Raw genomic sequence first — 23,346 nt, 5'->3', positions numbered from 1 at the left:
TGGATAGTGCCAAAACTGGAAAAAAAAAATAAAAAAGCAAAAGAAATTAAAAAAACCCCAAACCAAGCCAACCAACCACCCAAACAAAAAACAACCAAAAAAACCCATAAAAAACAGGGTGAGGAGGGGTAAACAGAAAATCAGGAGAACCTATAACCACTACTAAGAACTCTCCTTAGAAATCCAACTGAAAACACATGTTGCTGTAAACACACAGTATAACAGAAAAGCATTCACTCCACCCTTCACATACAGATGTTCATCTAATGCAACAATGTCTCTTATAGTTCAGAGCAGAAAGAGATTTCATGAATATTAAAGATTTCTACCCATTGACATCTGTATTCATCAGCAATGTTCCAAATGATGGATATGTCTGGGATTCTCCTATGACACTGGAATTTTTCTTTTAATTACTGTTCAGAATAACTATTTAGGCCACACTAAGTCTATAAAAGTAAACATACAAAATTTAGGAAATGCAAAACCAAAATTGTCCACAAAAAATTAACGCATACCCAAATAGAGAATGAATAATGATATAGTCTACAATTATACAAACACACATTTCCCATAAGATATCTGCCTCAAGGATTTTATGATGTTCAGCAACTAAAACAGAATTCATGTAGCAAATAAGGATTTTGTGCACAGAAGCCTGTCTTTTTTGATGTAGTGCTCTGTGGATGTTTAATGAAAGAGGAAGGGGGGTATGAAAAGTGAACGACTAGCACAGTTCAATGTCACTCTGGAGAAATCTGTCCTGACCTCTGCCACAAAATTCTTATTCAATATGAGGTAAATCACTTAAGTCAAACTTTTCAGAGTTATCCACTCTTCATTCTCTTTAGTGCTTGCATTTACACAACTCCACGGAGATCTGTGAAAGTGTTAAGTGGTCCTAATTGAAAAGGGGTTGGCGGCATGAACTACTCTGAAAACCCAGGTCCCACCTATGTAAAACCAAGCACTCAAAATTAGCATTCACTGCTCTTTTTTCTTTACCCAAAGTCCCTATTCATAAAATGAAACTAGTACTGTAAATGTTGTACTAGTGAATATAAATGATTACTAAGTATTCAGGTACTTCGGTGAAAATAGAACAGGAAAAAAGAAAATCTGCATATTCTGTGATATACTTAAGAATACATAAGTACAGTCAGACAGACATAAAGCCATATATGCAACAGAAAGAATTTTTAAAAGGCAACAGCTGGTCCATACCATACTCAGAACCTATAGAAAGACAGTTTTAATCAACTGATTACATGTCATCATAACACATAAATACAACACAGTTCAATTAAGTTCATGCTGCTTATTTTAACTCCATTTCCAGAGCTCTAGGTGCTTAATTTTGCAAACTTAATTTTTTCTATATGTATTAGTGCAGACAGTTGGTTTTTTTTCCTCTAAATTACCAGAGTCTAATCCTGAATGATAGTTTTTCCATAATGGAATTATTCAGTCTATGATCTGATTGATTTTAGACCTTAAATACTGAATCTTAACACACGTAAATTTTTAATCCTTTAATTTCTCTATTCTGCCCGTAATTGATAAGGACAGTCGTACTTAGACAAGGTCTTAATTTAATCACCCTGAAAATCAATTAGAAGGTGAAAAGCTTCCTTATGTTATTATTATGAAAATTTCTTGATCAAATTCACAATGCAATCATAATCAATGCATGACACCTCACACACTTTAGTCAATACATAATTCAGTATTTACATCTTCACCCTTTAAAAACAATATGGGAAGGAATTTGTATCTTAAAAGCAAAAATAATTTAAAGGCTCAGTATTAGTCAAACACAATGTCTGAAGCCATTGGACTAAATAACCCATTATAAAAATGATGTAAACAAGGGCCAAACATGTACCAGAAAGCAATAATTTCACTTCAAGTATCTCTCCAGTACAGTGGTAAATGTCTCTTTGCTGCAACCTTGTTGAAAACTCTCCATAGAATCAGAAGCAAGAGAGGTGAATTAGTCACCAACAACGGTGAAGAGGCAGAAGTTCTCAATGCTTTCTTCACCCCTCTCTTTACCAGCACCATTGGATCCTAGGCCTTAGGAACAAAAATCAAGGTTGATGGAAACACAGACCCACTGTCAGTAAAGGAAGAATTTGTATGTGAACAGGAGCTTGGCCTCTACAAATCAATGGGACTTGATAATATCCACTTGAGGGTGTTATGAGAGCTTGTTGACATTGCTGTGAGGCCAGTCTCCATAATCTTGGAGAAGTCGTGGAGATCAGGGGACATCCCAGAAGACTGGAAAAAGGCTAATGTCACTCCCATCTATGAGAAGGGTTTAAAGGATGATCCAGGAAATTATAGGCCCATCACTCTATTCCCTGGGAAAGTTACAGAGTGAATCTTCCTGCGGGCTGCCACAAGTCCAGATGAAGCACATGACTGGGGAAAGCCAGCATGGATTCACCAAAGGCAAATTGTGTGTGACAAACCTGACTGCATTCTACAATAAAGGAACCTCCTTGGTGGATGTGAGGCAAGCAGTGGACATTGCCTACCTCAGTTTCACCAAGGCTTTCCATACAGCTGGCCACTGCCTCCTCAGAGAGAACCTGATGCACGATGGTCTGTGTGGCTGTTCTGGGGAACTGGTTGTCAGGCAGCACCCAGAGGGGAACGGTAACTGGCAACCTGTTACAGTGAGGTCACTCAGAGACCAATATTGAGCCTAAAGCTGTTTAATATCTTCATAAGTGATCTAGATGATGGGATCAAGTGTGCCCTGATGAGATGTGATGACGCCAAACTGACAAAAGTGGACACTTTGGAAGGGAGAGCCACCTTGCAGGAAGACACGGATAGACTGGAAGGATGGGCTAACAAGAACCTTATGAAGTTGAACAAAGACAAATATAAGGTCTTGGGAAAATATAAGGTCTTGCACTCAGGAAAATGTAAAACAGGAGTGCAGCACAGGCTGGGATCTACCCTGCTGGGGAAAAGGACCTGGGGATCTTGTGGACAAGCAGCTCAATATGAACGGAGAGCATGCTGCTGTGGCAAATGAAGCGAGTAGGATGCTGCATCACCAAAGACATCACCAGGAGAGATAAAGAAGTCACTATCCCACTCTACTCAATGCTTCTCAGACCACACCTGGAACACTATGTTCAGATTTGGTTCCCACTGTGCAAAAAAAGATGTGGACAGGCTGGGGAGGGGCCAGAGAAGGGCCACAAAGATGATAAAAGTAGTGGGAAGCCTGCCATGTGTGGAAAGGCTGAGGGAAAAAGGTTTGTTCAGCCTTGAGAAAAGAAGGCTCAAGGGAGACGTTATCACCATGTCCCAGTATTTAAAGAGTGGCTACAAGGAAGATGGAGACTCCCTTTCTACAGAGTTACATAGAAAAGATGCATGTTAATGGGTTCAAGTTACTCCTGGGGAGATTCCAGTTGGATGCAAGATGAAAAATTTTTACAATGAGAACAACCAGCCATTGGAATAATGTTCCCAGGAAGTTGTGGATTCCCCAGCTCTGGACACTTTTAGAATTCAACTGGACAGGGTGCTGGGTCATCTTGTCTAGACAATGCTTTTGCCAAGAAAGGTTGGACCAGATGATCCTTGAGGGCTCTTTCATACCTGGTATTCTCACCTCCAAAAGGTGAACATCCATTGACCTACTCTTTTCTATGTTCAAACCTGCTTCAAATTCTTTCTTTGATCAAATTCTTTCTTTGATTCTTTAGGGATTATTTCAGCCCTGACTTTAACTGAAGTGAAATAAGCCTCCATTTAACACAGAGTACACAAGCATCAAGAGATGCTTGGTACCTTCCACTGCCTCCTTTTTCTTTTTTTTAATTAAATAAACATCATGTATTTGTGTAGCTTCTACTTCCAACTTTTTCTTTATGGTTGTAATTTTCAGTACTATCCAATCTCCCTCGCAACAAGTCCCTCCATCCTGCATCTTTTCTTAGAGGTAAACAAGCACAGAGAAAATCCCAGAAGATGTCATGTCTGAAGCAAAACACAGCACTTCCATAACTGTTTCTTCTGCTAATTCTTAGGCTGGTCACCTACTGAGAGAATGTCCACTACATTCCAAAATACTGAATCATGTTTACATAAAATTAATGAAAGCCTGACTAGAGTTGTGACAAAAGGGGAAAAACTGCTGTTCTTCAGTACAGAGTACAGGTCATGTGGTGTGTTTGTGATAATCAACAGACACAGTTCTGTAACTAGTTCAGTAACTAGTTTTGCACTAGTTGAAACTATGCTCTAGTCTAGGAAAGGGCCTTTCCACTGGCAGCTTGATATAACAGTGGGAAAGCTCTTACAACTTCCACAGCTGGGACTACTATGTGCTCCAAAAGTTTCCATGCACAAGCAGAAAAAAACTGTTTTTAACTGTTTTTAACCACGCAGTGCAGAATGTCACACAATGCTGGCAAAAATCTACTCTGGCACTAATGCTAAGAAAATTTTTTAAAAAAATTGCAGTCGTGTGTCAAAGCTTATGCTGCATAGTTGATCTATTAAAGGCAAGATGTAAATATGAAAAATGATACACAAGGTGAGATTCTTTTTTTTTTTCCTCCTCTGTAGTGACTACACTAAAAAAAGAAAAAGCAGCTATGTGTACTGATAGAAAGTATGTCAGTGCCTAAAAAAATCAGCTCATCTTGGTGAAAATATTACCTCTAACACTGGCAAGGTCAGCATCAGCTTGGCTTATTTGTTGCCTAAGTCCCTGTTGTGCGTGTTCAAAAATGTTTTAAGTTGTTTTGTTCATAAAGCAGCAGAGTTCACTTTGTTGTGCTGGATCACTACTTTTTCTCTATATGCAGCTCCTCTCTCTCTCCCTATCTTTAGGCTTCTTGGGATTCAAAAGGAAGAAAGGAAGGAATGTGTTTTTCAAGATGAAACTGTGAATTCATTTTTAAGTACTAAGACAAAATTCTACCTAAAATCTCTGTGCAAACAGTTCTCAGGCAGAAAAAAGGGTGGTTCTCCTTCTTAGTGAAGCCAGCCACTTGACGTTGATATAGGAGATTTTTATCTTCCTTTCACAGAAGATGAAGATGTGGGTTCAAATCATTCCTTTGTGAAGACAAGAGGAGAAAATGTAATAAGTTGGCATAAAAATTAAAAGAATTTCTAAGGACAAGTCCTGTGGCAACAATCTAGCCAGAAAGGACACAACAAAATGCAAGTACTCCAAGAGCTTTTCAGTGTATGATTTAATATAAAAGACTGAAAAATGATTGGCATTATTAAAAGTTCCCTAACACACAAAGTGTGTTCTTCAAGACCGCAAAACAAATGTGCTCTCTTTCTTTCTCTCTCAGTATTCAAAAGCTTGGTGTAAGAATTTCTTTCGTAATAGTTTTTCCCTCAGAAAATCTTGTTTACTTTCTTCAGTTCAATGTAATGAAACAAAAAACGCTGATTCTTAAAAAGCTATGAATGGAAAAAATGCCAGCAGGGAGACAAAGAATACATAAAGCCAAACTAAGCAAAAAGGTCAGATTTCTGTCCTCCTCTTCCAGTTCTCTTCATCTTTTTAGTGTAAGGCTGAAGCAAACAAATTTAACAGCATTTGCTGTAAAGTTGTGTCTATAGATTAGGGAATTCTTATCAACAGGCTGGAGAAATAGGTGGACCACAGGTGGACTATAAAATTGAGCAAAAAAGTGGCTTAACAGCAGGACTCCTAGGCTTGTGATAAGTGGCACAAAGCCCATTGGGCAGCATTTACAACAAACTTCTACTGGGACCAAATCTGTTTAACAGTTTTATTCATTAAAATGGATCCCAGGCAATGGGATGGAGTGTGCTATCAAAAAGTTTGGAGGCAATAAAAAGAAAAAAAAGAGGGCTGCAGTGGATACACTGCAACAGAGAGGTCTTGACAGGCTGGAGAAATGGGCTGACAGAAACCTTGTGAAATCCAGCAAATGCAATGTAAGTCCTACAGTGCAGTTTTGGGTACTCTGGCATTAAAAACAAACAAACAAAAAAAAAACAACCACAAAAAAAACCCCAACCAAAACAAAAAAAATAAAACACACGAAAACAAAAACCCCAAAATAAAACAAAACAAAAGCAAAACAAACAAATAAAACACTAAAACGCATCAAAACAGAAAACCCCAAATGAACAAAAACCAAACCAAACAAAAACCAAAACAAACAAAAACTCCAAACAAACTAAACAAACAAATGAAAAACCCAAAAACCCAAAACCAACAAAAAATGTACTTGCAGACTGGAATGAGTCCAGTGGAGGGCCACTAAGATAGTCAGAGGGTCAAAGTACACAACATATGAGAAGAGGCTGAGACAACAAGGTTTGTTCAGTCTTAAGCATGGAAGGACGGAGGAAATTATTTTCTTTTTTAATTACCACAGAGAAAGATACAATGAAGATGGAGCCACAGTTTCTTAGAGCTCTGTTGTGAAAAAGAACAAGAGGCAATGGACAGAGGTTCAAATGCAGAAAATTTTGTAGAGATATAAGGGAGGAAAGTTAACCAAAAGCCTGGTCAGACTGGAAACTGGAACATTCTTGGGAATATACTTGACTACATATGGAGAGAAAACTCAAGCAAAGGCCTAAACAGGTCTAGCAAGAGATTGGACTAGATGATTTCTCTTCAATCCTAAATTATTACATTATTCTGATTATTGATTAAAATTAATTTTTTACCATCTCAAATCATTAGTCATAAAAAGAAATGCTGAAAAATATCTAGAGGAGAAAAAATAAAATAGAAGCAAAACTTTTTCAACTCATATAACCTTCCCTCTCTTTATAGAAAATTTTCAATCAGAAAAAAAAAGGCAGCTCTTTCCTCCTAGAAGTTATTTGGTGAAACGAACATCTTTCCTACTTTCATTGGGTTAGTCTGAGTTTATAATAGGATATATGTTTGGAAAACATTCTTAGAGGTCACAGAATCAATCCACTTACTCCAAAGGAGAATCAATTTTACCCAGGTTATTCCTGACAAATGCTCATCCAACTATTCTTTAAAATCTGCATTGTCAGAGCTTTCTTTTTTTTTCTCACAAAATGAATTCTTTTGCTCAACTAACCTGAATCTTTTAGGAAAAAACTCTTCTGGGAATACATTCTACAATCTATTTTGCTGTATTTTCAGCTTATTATGACTGCATTGCTGCTTTACTCACAGTAGACATGAAAAGTTGATTCCCTTCATTTAAGCTACGCATTTTTATATATTTTAACACCATCATTGTGTTTCATTTTAGTCTTCGTTTTTCTAAACTACTCCATTTTTTTGGCTTTTCCTCTTACGTTGTTTTAAGACCTTTAATCGTGTTAATTTTTTTGGTATTCAGTCATAATGCATTCCATAAATTTCTGTTAGGATGCTAGAAAAGGTGTGTTTATTTGGCTCCATACACTAATAAAAATATCTGCACCTTCAACTATCAAATGTTTGCTCAAGATTACATGGAGTGGAATTCGTTTTACATTACTGCAAAGACAGTTCACTGGGATGAAGAGCTATGGGGAGACGCAACACTGAATGACCACAGTCATTCTCAGCACTTCTGTTCAGAACAAATGTAAACGATGCTTGTGCAGTGTTCCATGGCAAACTCATTAAGAAACATCGTTACTGGAAAGATTCCCCACTCTGAGAAATGTCTGTGTATCTGAGCCAGAAGTTGGCAGTAAAAACACTAGCAGAAATATATATTATTTTTAAATACACATTTTTAAGACCACTTTATGACACTAAAAATGTCATTGTAAAAAAGTTCTGCTTGTAATGTTTAATATATTAACATCTTACCTCATACAGTTATTTTCTAATTATTACAGAACTGATACACATCATGAGGAGGTTAGCAAAGATTACGTAGTCCAGGCAAGACCTACTTCTTTTTAAGTGCAGTGTCCTATTTCAGAAAACTTGGATTCAAAGCAAGGCTGAGAACAAAAAGTTTCTTCAGAGTGGACTGCATTTGGATCAATATTACATGAATAATTTTCTTTTTAAACAAGGGGCATCCAAGAGGAATGACATTAAAATATTAATAGCTAATTCAATTATTTTTAAAATATCACAAAGAATTTTTTTATCCACCTGATAAAATTAATTATTTTATCACTAAATAAGTAAAGGTTACCCTTCTCACATGGATGTTTAACTAGAACTCCTGACATCAAGCTCAAACTGCATTTGAAACAATGAATAAAGCATGCTTGGAGAGTTTGTTTTGCTCCATTTCATAGAAAGAATATGCATATTGTTTACAAAATCCTCTACAATGAATTGTCAACTTATGTTCAATGTTATATTTAAAAAGTAGTCTTATTTTGAGAGGCTGGGAGGAATGTCCCCTTCTACACAGCCATCTTGCTACTCTGCAGTTTCTTTCTTTTGTGGCGAATCACTCTTTGAGCAGTGGGCAGTTCATGCAGTCCCCTCCGGATGCATCAAGTTTCTCCCCATGGAGCCCAGCTCTATCTCCATAGCATGGAGTCAAGGAGCTTTCTCATTCATCCATGTGTCCAACTGATTGCAATTTCTATCCTTTCTAACTATAATATGTCCTATCCCATCAGCTCTGCCACAGACTTTCTGCCTGGCAATGGGCAACAGGAAAGATTCCAATAAGTGATTTGTGTAATATGTGACTGTACTTTAGACAACTATATCCTGAAACTCCCAGCTCAGATGTCATTGATTGTCAAGGAAATTCAAGGTTCAATTTTCAATCAGTTGCTCTTCGGCCCCGCAGGTTCCTTTCTAAAACGATCAGTAGTTTGGCATCTATTTGCTTAATAAGACTTCAAAACTAAATTTCCCTTTATCCATGCTTAGGAGCTTTATCCTGTATGCTTGCTCTCGAAAATACTATTGACAGGATTTTCTACAAAGTTTAAACAGTGACACTCCTATCTGAAGGCACAGTATCCACCACCATACTCAGTAGGGTGCTTATGTGCTTTCTCAGGGAGTCCTGTTTTCAAAGAAAAATGTCATCCCTGACTCTCTGTAAAACAAAAAATTAAAGATGCTTAATCCTCAGGAGATATTTCTAAACTACAAATCCGGAACAGACAGTAGCACCTCAAATTAGAACCAAACTTGATCCTAAGCAGGGCTTGTTTACACAGATCAAAATCCTTAAATCAGTTTTTATTTCATCCATTCAGGCGCCTCAAGTCCTAACCCAAGGGGCAAAAAGTTCTCATAAATATATCTCCGGCTTGTTATTGATATTGACACCCACACACATTTCAGCAGTTCAGCATGCTATTTCCCATGGATTCTATTCAACTGCCTTGAATAGAATAGACTTAAAAGCCTTGGTACTTCTCTCCTATAAAGTACACAAAGACATTTTGTTCTGCTTTCCTGCAGAACAAAATATTCTCACCTATTTGTTAGTGGTGAAAGCCACGTTAACATGCCATCATGCTCATTGCCTTCATCTTTAGGCTTTTTTTGGACCTAGCCATTAGAATCAGTCATTAAAGAGATAATACAAGTATAATTTGAATTTTAAAGGATATTCAGACACTCAACTGTTTACAGTTCTTTGAACTCCAAGCTTGCCTGTCTATTCCCTGTATAAAATAGATAGCAGCTCTCTCAACAACTAGAGAACCAGAAAGATAAACACAACAATGTTGCTGGAGCATTCTGACTCCAGATTGACATCCACATCACACAAGCTGTACCAATAAAAGCAAACCACACAATATAAATAACTTGTAAATAATTGTAAAATCCTCTACCCATTTCTAGAGGGCCTTTTAAGTATAAAGTCCTGCATTAAGTAGAATCTGAACTTCAGCTCCCCCTATGTTAAATCAGAATCCTGCACTTTGCTATGTCACGGGGAAGATATGAATATAAACACCTGAATACCCCAATCTTCATAGTGATGGGAGATGGATAAGTTCCTTAGCTAAAACAAGAACATTAACACTTCCTTGCCTTGGAGTATTTTGATAGATACAATGAATGCTGTTGTATCTAAGAACGCCAAGGGATATGAATAAGTATTAAAAATCAAGTCTGCATCATTTGGGAAAAGATATTACAGATGCCTAAAATTTCTTCACAGTTTGAAGAGCTGAGAAGTTGCATGAGGACAGTTCTAGCAGAAAAAAAATCCTCTTTTTTACCTGATTTTCTCTCATCTAATGTGTACTCAGAGCACATCTTCCTGTGCAGCTGGAGGCTTTGTTACAGACAGAAGGACACTGCTTAGTGTAGCCAGTGTTTATTGACTAACTTTTTTTCTAAAGATGAATTTGGAAAATTTCCCAGATAATACATCTGCCCCTATTACTTGCACCTTGGAGTGTAAGACCAGCTAGGGAGGTAGTGAGGACAACTGCATTTATTAGCAATGAATAAACTGATCAATCTTTTTCTGGATTAACAGTGGGAGTTCCCAGACACACCGAGAAGTATCTGTCTGCTGACTGACATATACAAGCTGGCACACTTTTGTGTCAAAAATGTACACAGCTGCACGCACACTAAAGCTGTTCCATCTATAAAGCACAATTGCCAACTGCTTGTCTTCAGACATTGGTTATAAGAGAGGGTCTCAACAACAAAACAACTGAAGAGTGCAGTTACAAAATATTTTTCACTCCCTTAAGTGTCTGTCTTTCTAAACTCTCTTGGACTTGCCATCATTTTTTGTAAGAAGGACAGATGATCTACTAATAAAACCCCAGATTAATACTTCTCAAAAACTTCATTGAGTTGCCAAACCAGAATTACAGATTTTTATGTACCAAACACAGACTGATTTAACCTCATTCTCAGTCATTACTAGCAGATGTCTGGACAAATTTTCTAGTGTGTTTTAGTTCTAGGTTGTCTCCAAATACTCTGACTAATAGCTGGTAGAAAAGAAAGAACACAATCCAAAGCTATGATAAATTATATTTATCCATACAGTCATCAGCCATCAGGTGCCAGCATGGAGGGAGCTTTATTTTAACATCTTTTCCCAACCTGTCTGTCCAAACTCTCTCAGATCACCCCAGTCATCACAATAAACTTTATTCAAGGCATCAGTCTCAGCTTACGGAGCACAACCAAACCCTAGACTGAATCAACGCCTGGGTAGATTGGTGTTGGGCTTGCTTGGTTACAAATAGACAGGTACGTTAACAATCCCAATTATAACACTGTCTTCCCCCACACTCTGATGAGAAGTATGAAATTCAATGATACTCATCATTCTTTACCTGTCTGATTAAACTATTTAACTATATGCAGTGATTGGAGCTCCAGTGAGAAAAACTGCAGCTCACAATTCCTTTGGTGTTTAGATCATCACAACAGAAGAAACATACTAGAGGTTTTTTTGCTAAATATACAATAAAGGATGCAAACCGATGTCAGGAAAACCATCAAGCAATTTGGATGAGGAAAGGAGCCCAACAGCTGTTCCTACAGATTCCCACACAGAGACAGGTTTTGCCAGTCAACACCGCGTCAATATTTAACTAACACATTATCACTTGTTATTATTATTTGACAAGTAAGCACCTAGCCAGAAAATAAAACTCAAGTCATCTTCAACTTTGTTTTTTTAAGTCAGATACACTGAGTGATCATAGAGAGGCAAGAAGTTGATTTCTATTTTAAACAAAACCTGAACTTGCACACACATACTCGCAAGTATCGAGATATCTGTGCACAAATATTTCTGCCAGAATTACCTATGGTGACCCTGAAGACAAGGGCATGTCAGCTATGTGCTCTTCAAATCTTCAGCGTTCTTTTGTGTGTCAACAATGCTGCATGGTTTTTGCAGTCCTTATTTCTCTTAACAAACAAGCACCAGGTTAAGTTGTGTCACTGCGTGGTGTGGCCTTAGCACCAAGCTAATGCTTGCTCTTAGGGCTGCCTAGATTCATTTTGGATTTCCCCCTGCTGCTGTCAGTCTCTTCTTTTAAACACTCACACTTCATGAATGCCTACGCATTACTTCACTTACAGACGTCTACAACATCTCAAACAGTCAACCAAGTTAATTTTTTTCAAAAAACATACAGTCTATGTCTTTGCTTTATCCCAGAAGAAAAGACATCAGCAAATGATGAGAATTACAGAACACAGACATGACGACCCATTGTGGGTCATCACAACAGGACATAAATCTGCTTTAATATGAAAAACTCCCAGTTCCAAAATAAGTAACTAATAAAAAAAAAAATTTAAAAAAATACCCAAAGGCCCAGAAACAGCAGAATTCTGTCAGATTGACAGGATGTTTTCCTTCCTTGACAAAAAAAAAAAAAAACCAAAAAAAAACAAGATCACAACTCAAACGTTCTGAATATGAAAGACAGACCTTTATGAGTGCTTATGCAACCTCAGGTATCATCAGAAAGATACCAAATAAAACACACCTTAGCATTCACAGAGAACTAATTAAAAAGTTTTTATCCCAGAAGAATAAATAAAATCTATCTTATGTTTACAACTCAGAAATGAGTCAAATATGTAGTTAGAGTCACTGTCATGTACATCTCTCTGTCCAAACAGAAAGAAATAAAAATCTCACACATCCAATGTTTTTTCAACAGGCTTTTTACCTGCGAATCGAAATAGTCCGTATATCACTAACTGTCATATTAAATTAATAAATTAAAACCCATATATTTTAAAATAAAAATTATATAGGACATGATAATAAATGGTAAAACAAATGCAGAGTACAATTAGTACATTTTGGAAGTAAACTCATTTACCTGTAAAGTAAGTATTGGTGGGGAGAGTGGAACTAGCAAATCTGTAATACCCATTTCCGGGAAAGCGGATCCCTTTCATTACTTCTGTGCTAAATGTAGCTAAAGATGAATCCATCCTTTCCACTTGGTAGATGGGAGAAGGCCCATTAAGCTCTTCAGGTTCATTCCAATATATCTTTACCGTTGTGCTGTTTATTCCTTCAACATGAGGGGCATTAAGTTTTCTTGGAGCTGTGGATAAATAAAAATTGTCTAGGTATTTTTATCCATAACACTTGGGAAATTAATTATTGCACATGACATAATTTTTGCAAAATGTCCTTCTTCAGTTTCTGATCATCTTAAGAATAAACACAAATATCCACAAAAGCTTAATTAGAGGAGAAAATAAAAACCAAGAAACATGTTTAATCTTCATAAAAACTTAGTTTTAATTGCACAAGAAATACACTTTGTTTATTCAAGCTTTGGATAAATGTTTCTACTGTTATATCCAAAATATTTTTTTCCTGATCTTTAAAAATATGGATCAGCATCTTCATAAAAATTATATTTGTGTTCCTTTCTTGATCAGCCTCTCATTCCATACTCACTGTAAGTATGTATCTGTATGAACTTCACAACGGATGTGAGGGAAAAACCAAAAAAGAATCTGAATAGTTAATTAACTCTTTTTACATCTCAGCATGGCACGAGACAACGTGAGTCTTTTGTCACTGGACTTATCCTCACAAAAAGGAGCAGAACAGCTATCTGTCTAAATACTGAAGGCTCATCATGTTGTTCTCCTCATTATATGCACACCAGACATTAGCATGTATTCAGATAATAATTATTCAGTTCAAGAAAATGATCCTCTCTAACTTTTCTTCGCCAATAGTGGTGCACAATAAGATGCCATACAAGATTGTTTCCATGAAGGTATTAACATAAAACTATCTTATGTTATTAGGATGATCCTCCTACCATTAAATTCAATACTTTGATAGTCTTTTGAAAATTCTGATAGCATTAGTAACTCTATAGCTGAGTTATTAACAAAACATATTCCATTTTTTTGTAAAATACTGTACAGTAAGCCACTGGAGGGCAGCATGACCTGTTTGGATAATGGCTCAATGGCCATACAGGTGGGAAAGAAATGGACCACCACTGAAACATCTCTGGAGAAGTACAAGAACATTCTACTATGTACAGAATCTATATACATCTTACCTTGCCTTTCTTTTTCCCCTTCTTTCCCTGATAAAGAAAAGGATTTAACAACAGAAACTTCATTTGTACCCAGGAAGCGAAACACAATGACAACTTGTAAAAATTACTTGTTCCCATAATGACACAGTAAAGAGCAATAAACGCCTTTCAAGAACAATAAAACCCGAATTAAAATATGGGCCTTCAAAATCTGACATATTACTTCACAGCCCAGCATTGTACATAGCATGAGTTCTTTAGAGAAAGGAGAGATTGCTCCATTTAAAATGAATTAATAACATCCTTTTAAATATTCGCTCATTTCCAAGATCATTAACATATTTTTCATTTTTCTTATTTGCTGGTAGCATATTACTTCTTTCTTTTTCTTTTTCTTTGTCCCCCACGCCCCATAACTTGATAAATATTCTTCTTGGAGGATGCAAGGAGTGGGGGAACTGGGAAACTGCCAATGGCACTGTGTGCTGTAAATTCCTGCTTAGGTATCATTTATGACTTCACAATCTAATTAGTATCTCACACGATGGTACAAATTTACAATGTCAAAATTGAAGTAATGCAGCGTGAGGTCATAAGCTTTCCTGAATAAGTAGGGCATACCACTAATGAATTGTGGTATTAATGCACAAGTTTAAATAGAAAACATGGCTTAACAATCAAAACTTCACCTTTGAGGGAACTAGCATACGTCAGCATTTTAAATGAGAACTGAAGAGGTTGAGCCCTCCAGTTCAGATTACTGATGGCAAAACAGAAACGCTAAAATTCATTATTTTTAAAATGCATCCAGCTGACTAGCACTCATGACAATAACTATATCTGCCTTTAAACTCTAGTATTAATAAACGGCAGTTACTTGGACCACAATTATGGCATCTCTGATACCCAAACCTGAAGCTTTTATGGGGCTTATGCAATTAACTACTTAAATGCATCGTAACACTTGCTTCTCTGACAGGGAAGTATTGATTTTTTAATCATTTTCAAGTCTCCTCTAGCACAAATAAATGTACTACAGTTACAGTTAATGCACTGTGTACACGCATTAAACACTGGCATGACACAATTTATTATTTTCTGATATATGGAACAGAAGACTACCCTTTCAGAAAGTAACATCCTTGCTTTGACATTAGTATTTAAACTACAATCTCGTAGATGCTTGAGAATTCTTATGCATCAAGACAGCAGAAAACTGTATAGAATGGGTTACATAAGTATTAAAAAAAAAAAAAAGAAGAAGAAAAAAACAACTAGCAAAAATACCCAAACAGAAAACCCAACTGCACACAGAAACAGACAGGACTTAAAATAAATCTGTAGCACTAGCCCAGCAGGGTACTAAATGCTGAAATTAAAAATATTCAAGACTAAAAGATACAGTATATATTTTCCTAAAGGTGTCACTGTGGTACCTGTAGCAACTTTCCGTAAGATGAATCGACTATAATTTTACCTATTTAATTTTTTTTTAGTCACGTTCTGTTAAGACACATCTGTCAAAATAATGAGCGCACTGCATTTTAGCAGATTCAAAGTCACATTTTTGTGTATTTTAATTATGTAGTTTTAATGTCTTGCTATATAATACATATTTAATATATTATAAAGCTAAAACAGTATTTAAAAGCCCATGATTGCTGCATGCCATTGTGTAGCAGAGGGCAGAGAAAAGACCAATAAAGACAGATGGTCCATACAGCTTACGTTGAAGTCATATATCTAAATATAGATGTTGCTACACAGGTTATTACAAATAAGCCTTTCCCACGTGTTTATGCACACACATGTACACAAAAATGAAGTTGGTAAGTAAAGAGCAGTTAATTTTGTTTTGTTTGAAATAATATCATTTTAGTTTTAGGCTCGAAGACAGATGCCAGCATTTCACTCTGAACAGATGGTAATTCCATCTAATAGTGCATCTCTGTATTAGTAAGGTCTGTTGTGTATACAAACAGTAATAAACACTAGGTAAGGATCAAAATAAATTTTAATTGTTGACATTAAATTCTGGCAGCCATGGTTCTAAGGATACAATACTCCTTTCTCAAGTCTGTCAGGTTTACTAATACAACTGCTAAAGCTTTTGTATACTCTGCCAGATTCTTGTCCCAGGAATAACATATTTACACTGTAGCTAAATTTTACAGGCCTACATATGTTTGAGTAACTCCTCCTCAGCACACTGTAGGTAGGTATTTGTGTGCTCTTCCACCAAAGCCTTCAATTAGACACTCTGAATAGTTCAGGAAGACAGTATAAAGGATATATACAAAGTATACAGTTTTTAATTATTGTTAAGTTGAATTCAAAATGCATACATACAAATTAAAACATAAAAATTGGTAAATTTGAGGACAAAAACTTACAGAAAACACATTTTCTTTTCATCTTGGAGTGCAGGCAAAATTGCAGGCAAAATTACATGCCTCACTATGGGTCATCCATTTCATTTTTGCTACCAGTTACTAGTTCAGGGGATCCCAAGTCTGCTATTGCATTTCTGGTATGTTCTCTTTTTCTGCACTTCACAATAGTATCAGTCATTTCAACAGTAAGCGAGTCAAGTAATAATACTTATGTCTTCTGACAATATTTTGAAATTTTAGGAGATTTTTTATAGAGTCCATTTTGGACTGTTTCCCAAAAAGAATGGCACCCACGCACAATGGACACCAAAAGAAAATTTAGTAACGTGGATATTTTGCAATCATATTTCTTTTAAAATAGATGTAATACAGTGTATTTTTTAAAAATCATGAAAAATATATTGCTTCCACCATATGGGACAACCAACGACTCACCAACCGATTTAAGATGCAGCATATTGAGCTGACCATATGTTACAGTGCTGTTGAATGGCTGAGTGATTCATGCCCGTCACATTCTAGTATATCAATTAAAGCTCCTTGAAGTCTGCATGATTTGTGTCTCTGTTATTAAACCCTGCTAATTCATCCCACTTACACATCTGTTATAAATCTCTAGGAGTGCTGCATGATTCATGGCAATCTGTGAGCATGGTACAGCAAATTCTTCTCCTTGTAATTAACAGTAAATTGTTTTACTGCCATGCAATGAATTTTTCAGTTATATTGCAAATGAACTCCTAAATGCACGGTTCTTTCCTAAGAACTGACTTATATTATTAGGCAATTAAAAAGTATTGCTCTGAACCAAAAGCTTTTAATCAAGAGGAATGCAACTTAAACACAGCTTAAAAACCTTGCAAATTTGACAGAGAGGAAAAAGAACAAGCTGAGCTGTTTTGAGCTATTGTCTGAAGTATAATATGTGGTTGGTAGGGTAGAGGAAACAAGTAACTTTTGCATCCCTGCTAATTTCCTGAAACTCAAAGAGCAGTTTAACTACAGCTTGAATACTTGGCAAGACAAGTTTGAGCAGATTCTATTTATCTCAGAAGTTACTTAAGTCATCTGTCATTACGAAATTTCTCAGATTACTTTACACTTTTCTAATTGTAAAACAGCGCCTTTATTCTTGAAATAAATAATTGGATAATTAGCCAAGCTGAATCATCAGAGGATTCCAGTGCTGCTCAAGTGTTCTTGTCAAAGGTGAAGCAAATTCATTTCAGCTTTCCCTCTGTAGCTTTCTGAAGAGGCTTTGATTTTTTTTTCCTGCTACATTCTTGGCAGCAGCCTCAAATTCATGAGTCCATACATCAAGTCAGTAGTTTAACAACAAATGAAATTAAATTCAAAGAAGGGAAACTAATTGAAGGACAGTAACAAAAGTGTTTGGTAATGTGCTTTTTAATATGGCATGCCACATTTGCATGATAATTTTTCCTTTTTAGCATGGAGCAGAAAGTGACTAGCTTAATGAGGGATTATTCAAGACAGGAATGAACAAAATGCATTCATAACTAAGAACAAAGATTGTATTATGAAACGGAAACAGGCAACTGCCGAGAAGTAACTGGATGATTGGTTTATGCATTATGAATAAAAAGGTAGAAAAATATTTATATTAGTATTCACTAATGACTATATATACAAGATTGTTGTAATTAAAATTATAAATTAACATATTAAGAGTGCTTGTTTAATCACTTTAGGTCCTATTCACAATGAAGAGACTTATGTACATGCATGCAAAACAATCTGTGTTTCCAGGCCAGCAGCAAATGGCCCTCGTATTTCTCTTCTGTAACAAAGGAAAATATACATTACTTACTCCCTATTTAATGGGTATCGGTGATTCTAAAATTGAGGCATAGCATTATGTAGAAGAGCAGTCTATGACAGGCATAAACAAATGAGGCTTTTGAAAAGGGCTTGCACCAGACCTTATTCATGAATGGAAAAAATGGACAAATTACCCAGATTAAAAGGGTAATCAAAAAGAAAACGACATCAAGGAGTGTAAGACAGCCCAGAATTACCCCAGCAAACCCAGAGGCAACTCCAAAGCCACCAAATACAACTGCTTGAGAAGTCTGCCAAGAAGCCAGATGCAGCTGGTGCTGGAAGAATATCTTCTACAAATTAGCTTCTGAACCCTGTAATTGCCATCAAAAGTGAAGGATCGGGAATACAATGTGCCGGGGTAAATGGCAGAAATCACAAAGCCATACTTTGCTGTGTCTTAAAAAGTGCTTTTTAAATGAATTTAAAAAAAAAATTAAGGGCAAAGGAAAGACAAACTTAATTACAAGAAATAAGCTTAGTCACATAGTAGTTAATGAAACATATCTGTATAGATTGTTTAAGGCACTCTTTGACTATACGATTTGAGATCAGTAGCATAAGCAATTGTACTAGTCCAAGCACTCACACGGCTCATTTCATCCTGTTGAAACCTCAGAAATTGCAGGGAATAAAGAGGTGTTTCTCTGCCTCACTGAAAAATTTTGAAGACATGCATGTTTTGTATTGGTAAGTCATAATTTTATGCAAATATATTGTCACAAAAAGACACCTTTAAAGGATCGGATCTCTCACTGGTACCAGCTAGTACAGTTCTATAGATTCCAAGGTACCAGTTCAGAGTCCTACATGAGGGAAAACCACAAAGAAAAAGCTTCTTTTGAAATAATAATAATAAAAAAGCATAAGACCTGGTAAAAACAACAGGCTGGATGCCATTCTCAGACAGGAACCTGAATATGGCAGAACGTGAAGAAAGGAATAAAGTAAAATTTTTCTCTATGTATTGAAATGAAAAGTGTATAATTACTGTCCAATATTTCTTTCAGTTACACACATGCAGTTCCACTTAATGATCTTGGGGTAGCACAGGCAAGAATAAAGTTCAAATTGGATTCCAAATTTTCAAATAAAGTATTAACAATGAACTTTCTCCTCATCAGCCAAGGATTTCAATAGAATATGCACGATATTGCAGTGCATAAAAAATATTTCAAATACTGCAAGGCTTTTGGAAAGTGCATCATCTCAATTTACCATTTAAAAGACTGAAAAAAGTATGGAACACTTAATCATTCAAATATTTAAAAGTCCACTATTTATGTATTTGTATCTGAATAGACCAAGCTGAGGTTCTCTTTCTGTCCAGTCACCTTCTCTTTGAGAAAGAGAGATGGGTAATTCTCTTCTTCTGTTACCTTGATATGCGTGTTTTGATCTGTCATCCCAATACTGAATTTACCACATAACATTGATCTTCCAACACGTTTCACCATTCCCAGAGCTGGTCACGCGTCAGGCATAACTGTTCAAGTTCTTTTATTTAACACACCCTCCTGGTTTCATATGCATTTGTAAGACCTTCCACTCAGTCTTTCATAAAATAACTCCATTCTTAATAAGTTTACTTTGTTTGCTTCCTCACTCTCCCTCCTCACATTCTTCTGGTTTATCTTCTTTTATTACATTTACAAATATCGTTGGTGTATGTATTGGTGAGGAGGAGGTTTTTTGCCAGTCTGACAGACATGAGGACATATGGCCAATTTTAGTTTTCTTTCACTCTACTTTTGCAAAGCTAGTCATGAGATATTCCCAATACAGATGCCTATGCTGAACCAAGTTATGTTTGCTTCTGGATTATTTTAACCAGTTATACTGCAAAGACTTCTCACTGGAAGATCAGCAAACTCTTTCTGATGCTTCTGCTCCCTTAGGTATTATTCTTAAATTCTGCTCCTGACTGCAGAAGTCTCTTTTCTTTGTCTTTTCAATCTTATCTCAAAACCTCTTACTTTCCTCCTCAGCACTTTCATTTCTAATTATTTCACGCCCTTGTTTCTGCCCTTGTTTTTATTTGATGTGTTACGCTGTATTAAAAACAAAACCAAACAAAAACAAAAAAGCGGCAAGAGAAAAAGAAGAATTATAGATTTTTAAGGGTATCCTTTTTATAACTAGTCTTCAGATTAACCAAATGGATATGAACAAAGCCTTAAAATTACTTTGAATTTTAGTGGCAAATTTTAGAAGCCATAGGCGATTCCAAAAAGAAGCCCTTTGCTAACACACATCAGTTGTGCCAAAATCACAGTCATCAAGGTACCCATCAATTTAAATGGTCCATGTGATAAATTAGTATACTCCATAGATGGAAGGAGTGGAGATGGTTTTCCATTATCCTCCTGAGGATCAGAGGAGAAGAATGAGTCTAACTTCGTATAACCTCTAGCCCAACTTGGAATACAATTCAAAGCTCCTGAGTTGTGTTACGATGCAAGGGGACCATCATGCTGGAGCACATTTCAGTCAGGACTTCCTCCAAAAAGCTCCCTTTGCCAGGGCATGGAGGGGGACTGGTATCCAGCCAGGAAAGCTGTCTCTTTGCCAGGAAGACATTCCTTCACGAAAAAGAACTCAGCAACAGTCCTAGAAAGGCAATTTTAATTTTATTTTGCACCATTCTGTGATAAAAAAGGATAGTAACGGACTAAGAGTCACAAATTACAGGGACTGGTTTCTCCTAACTTTGTTCCAAATTTAAACTCACTTTGATTATCATCATGTAAGTAATGCTTCTTTTAAATTTTCTTGGGAAACAGTTTTACAGAACTTCACAGAATGAAACACATACAGTTTGGGGGGTTTTTCTGTGTGTGTGTATGGACAGCTTAAAATAAATTTCTCCAGAAACAAAAAAATGTGAATGTTGGAAGATGAAATTGCATGCAAAATTTAAGGGTTTTATTTTTTAGTTTGCCAATATTTAATCCATTGCAACAACATGCTTTAAAAACATAAAAGGAATCTGATACAGGACTGATTCTTTTCTTTCATGGCTTGCAGGAAAAGGCTTCACTGCAAAACAGCTAATAAATGGGGACATGTCTGCTATGCTATTTTGTATTCTCCTGTCTTCTCTAATGTGATAGGTCTCTAAGTATTAACACAACCAGGGAGTAGATGGTCATAAACAAGCTGTCAAGCATAACTAAGCTATTGTTTCTGAATCTTTTAATAAATGTATAAATGCAAAGTTGGATCATTTGTAGTAATAAGGTGTGCTGTTTAGACGATGTTTGTTTCCATGGTTATCAGCACAGACTGAAACACCATTCCTTGCATGTCCATGTAGTATGGGATAAAGTCATACAAGCAGGAGGCTTTGTATATGGCCAGCCTTCCACTTGAAAAGAAATGGAAAGACAATGAAATAAATAGACAATGAAGAACTGAGGACAGATTAGAGGAAAGATCCTGACAGCTGAAATTTCACTTCAACTGATGTATATAAAGCTTCCTATTTATTGGCTCTGGGCAACTCCTCATTCCCTATCTGGAAGCTCCTATATCTCTTCATTGATTAAGCAGAAAAACTGTGGTGAAATTCAGAAAACACAAATATAGCCCAGGGAGTCTAGGAAAATATTTTGTACAGCAGAAAATTTCAGATTTTTTCCTATGGGAGACCAAATTACATGAGAGAGATAATTGCAAAGATCATCACTACAACATCCATATGACAACACTACTAATTGGTTAACATTTCTAGTTAAGCATGTTTAGCTAGTATAGTGAAATTAATGTGTTTTAAATGCCTATACAAAATGGAACCACGATGTTAAGTAGTCAGCTCTCTTCAGATGACCACCAGTATATGTCACATAGCAAGGATTTTGAGCCTGTATTTATAAAATTAAAGAACTGTACTGACTACCTTGTTCCATGAAATAGCTGATTTTCTTAACAGTTTCTCTCTTAAAACTCTCTTGATCCTGCAACAGTCCAAGAAGTGAGTTTATGCCAGTCCTTTCTTCAAAGTAAATACAGCCCTTCTCTATCTCTATTCTGTACCGATGGTTATTTTCCCTGAAATTTGTAGACAGCTGATACCTTTGAAATCCATGACAATGTGGTTGAAATTAACTCAAAGACTGAAAATTTATTAAGGTGCACAGGAACATATATAAAGTTTCTTTAGCACCGTTTCCATAGGAAAGTGTGCGTATACATATCTACAAAGTAAAATCCCATATATCTCAGGGCCTAAATAAACATTTTCAAAAGAGCAGACCCAAAACATGTATGTTGCTTTTGATTCAGACACACAAATACACTATACAGTTAGGTTAAAAAGAATAGAAAAGCCATGCAACTCCTTCTTCATGTGTTAAGCAAGGCATTGGCACCGCAGGTGTATTTTATGTCCCCTGTTATGCAAACATGACGTACACACTGAAAAAACCCAGCAACAAATCAACAACTTCTTAGCATCATAAATGAATGAGTGGGTGCAGCCACACTTATGTACACTCACTGTTTAAACAAACAGGAACAAAAAATACACATATCACAACTTGCAACTGAGAGAGCAGTACACAAAGCCTACTGCCATAATAGTGTACCTTAAACCTCCATTGAAAACATTTTGGTTTTAATCTGTCAAGATAAACAAGTAACAATTAAGCAAGTCACTTTGTATTAATACAACACCTACCCCTGTCACTGTGCATCAAACTACGATCATCATAATAGTATTCATTAGTAAACTGTGTGTCAGCTTTGCACTTTGCTACAGATTGTTTCCTTACCAGCTGCCAAGGTTTGCCCCATGCCTGGCTCACTGGTTACACAACCAATTTGATTGCAGAGAGTAACAGTAAAGTTGTATGTCCTGTAAGGTTTTAATCCCGTTGCTACGTAGGAGAGCTCATGAGCCTCAGCTATATGCAAAACCTGCAAAGCAAACAGATTGGAAGACAACAGTTGGTTAATAATATTTTCATTCCTGCCAATTGATGACATGTTCACGAATAAGAAACTTGTCTCTGAACTTCCAGATTCCTTTATTCAGATGCGGAAAAGCCTGAAAAGACCAACTGAGGGAGAGGATTATTTTGGAGAATCTGAACAAGCTGGGATTTAGGTGATAATACTTCCCATCACACTGTTTTATGAGGTAATAAGCCAGTTC

At 36.3% G+C, this 23,346-nt stretch overlaps 1 protein-coding gene across 9 annotated transcripts in view; it reads right to left on the bottom strand.

Moving 5' to 3' along the window:
• Positions 1 to 23,346, bottom strand: part of USH2A (usherin) — a 379,818-nt gene that overhangs the window by 266,913 nt on the left and 89,559 nt on the right. For all 9 annotated transcript variants that reach the window (XR_001874412.1, XM_017812861.1, XM_017812864.1 and 6 more), the window contains 2 exons: positions 22,964 to 23,108; positions 12,763 to 12,993 (listed from right to left, as the gene is read on the bottom strand). Coding sequence is in view for 8 of the 9 variants with exons in the window: in XM_017812861.1 (XP_017668350.1) it covers positions 12,763 to 12,993; positions 22,964 to 23,108 (376 nt within the window). In the remaining variant the exon portion in view is untranslated. The remainder of the gene's footprint in view (positions 1 to 12,762; positions 12,994 to 22,963; positions 23,109 to 23,346) is intronic.

This window comes from Lepidothrix coronata, unplaced genomic scaffold (assembly GCF_001604755.1).
Source record: "Lepidothrix coronata isolate B3197 unplaced genomic scaffold, Lepidothrix_coronata-1.0 Scaffold38, whole genome shotgun sequence".
NCBI lineage: Eukaryota > Metazoa > Chordata > Aves > Passeriformes > Pipridae > Lepidothrix > Lepidothrix coronata.
Note: the sequence above shows the minus strand (reverse complement) of the source record. Positions and strands in the feature narration are given on the sequence as shown.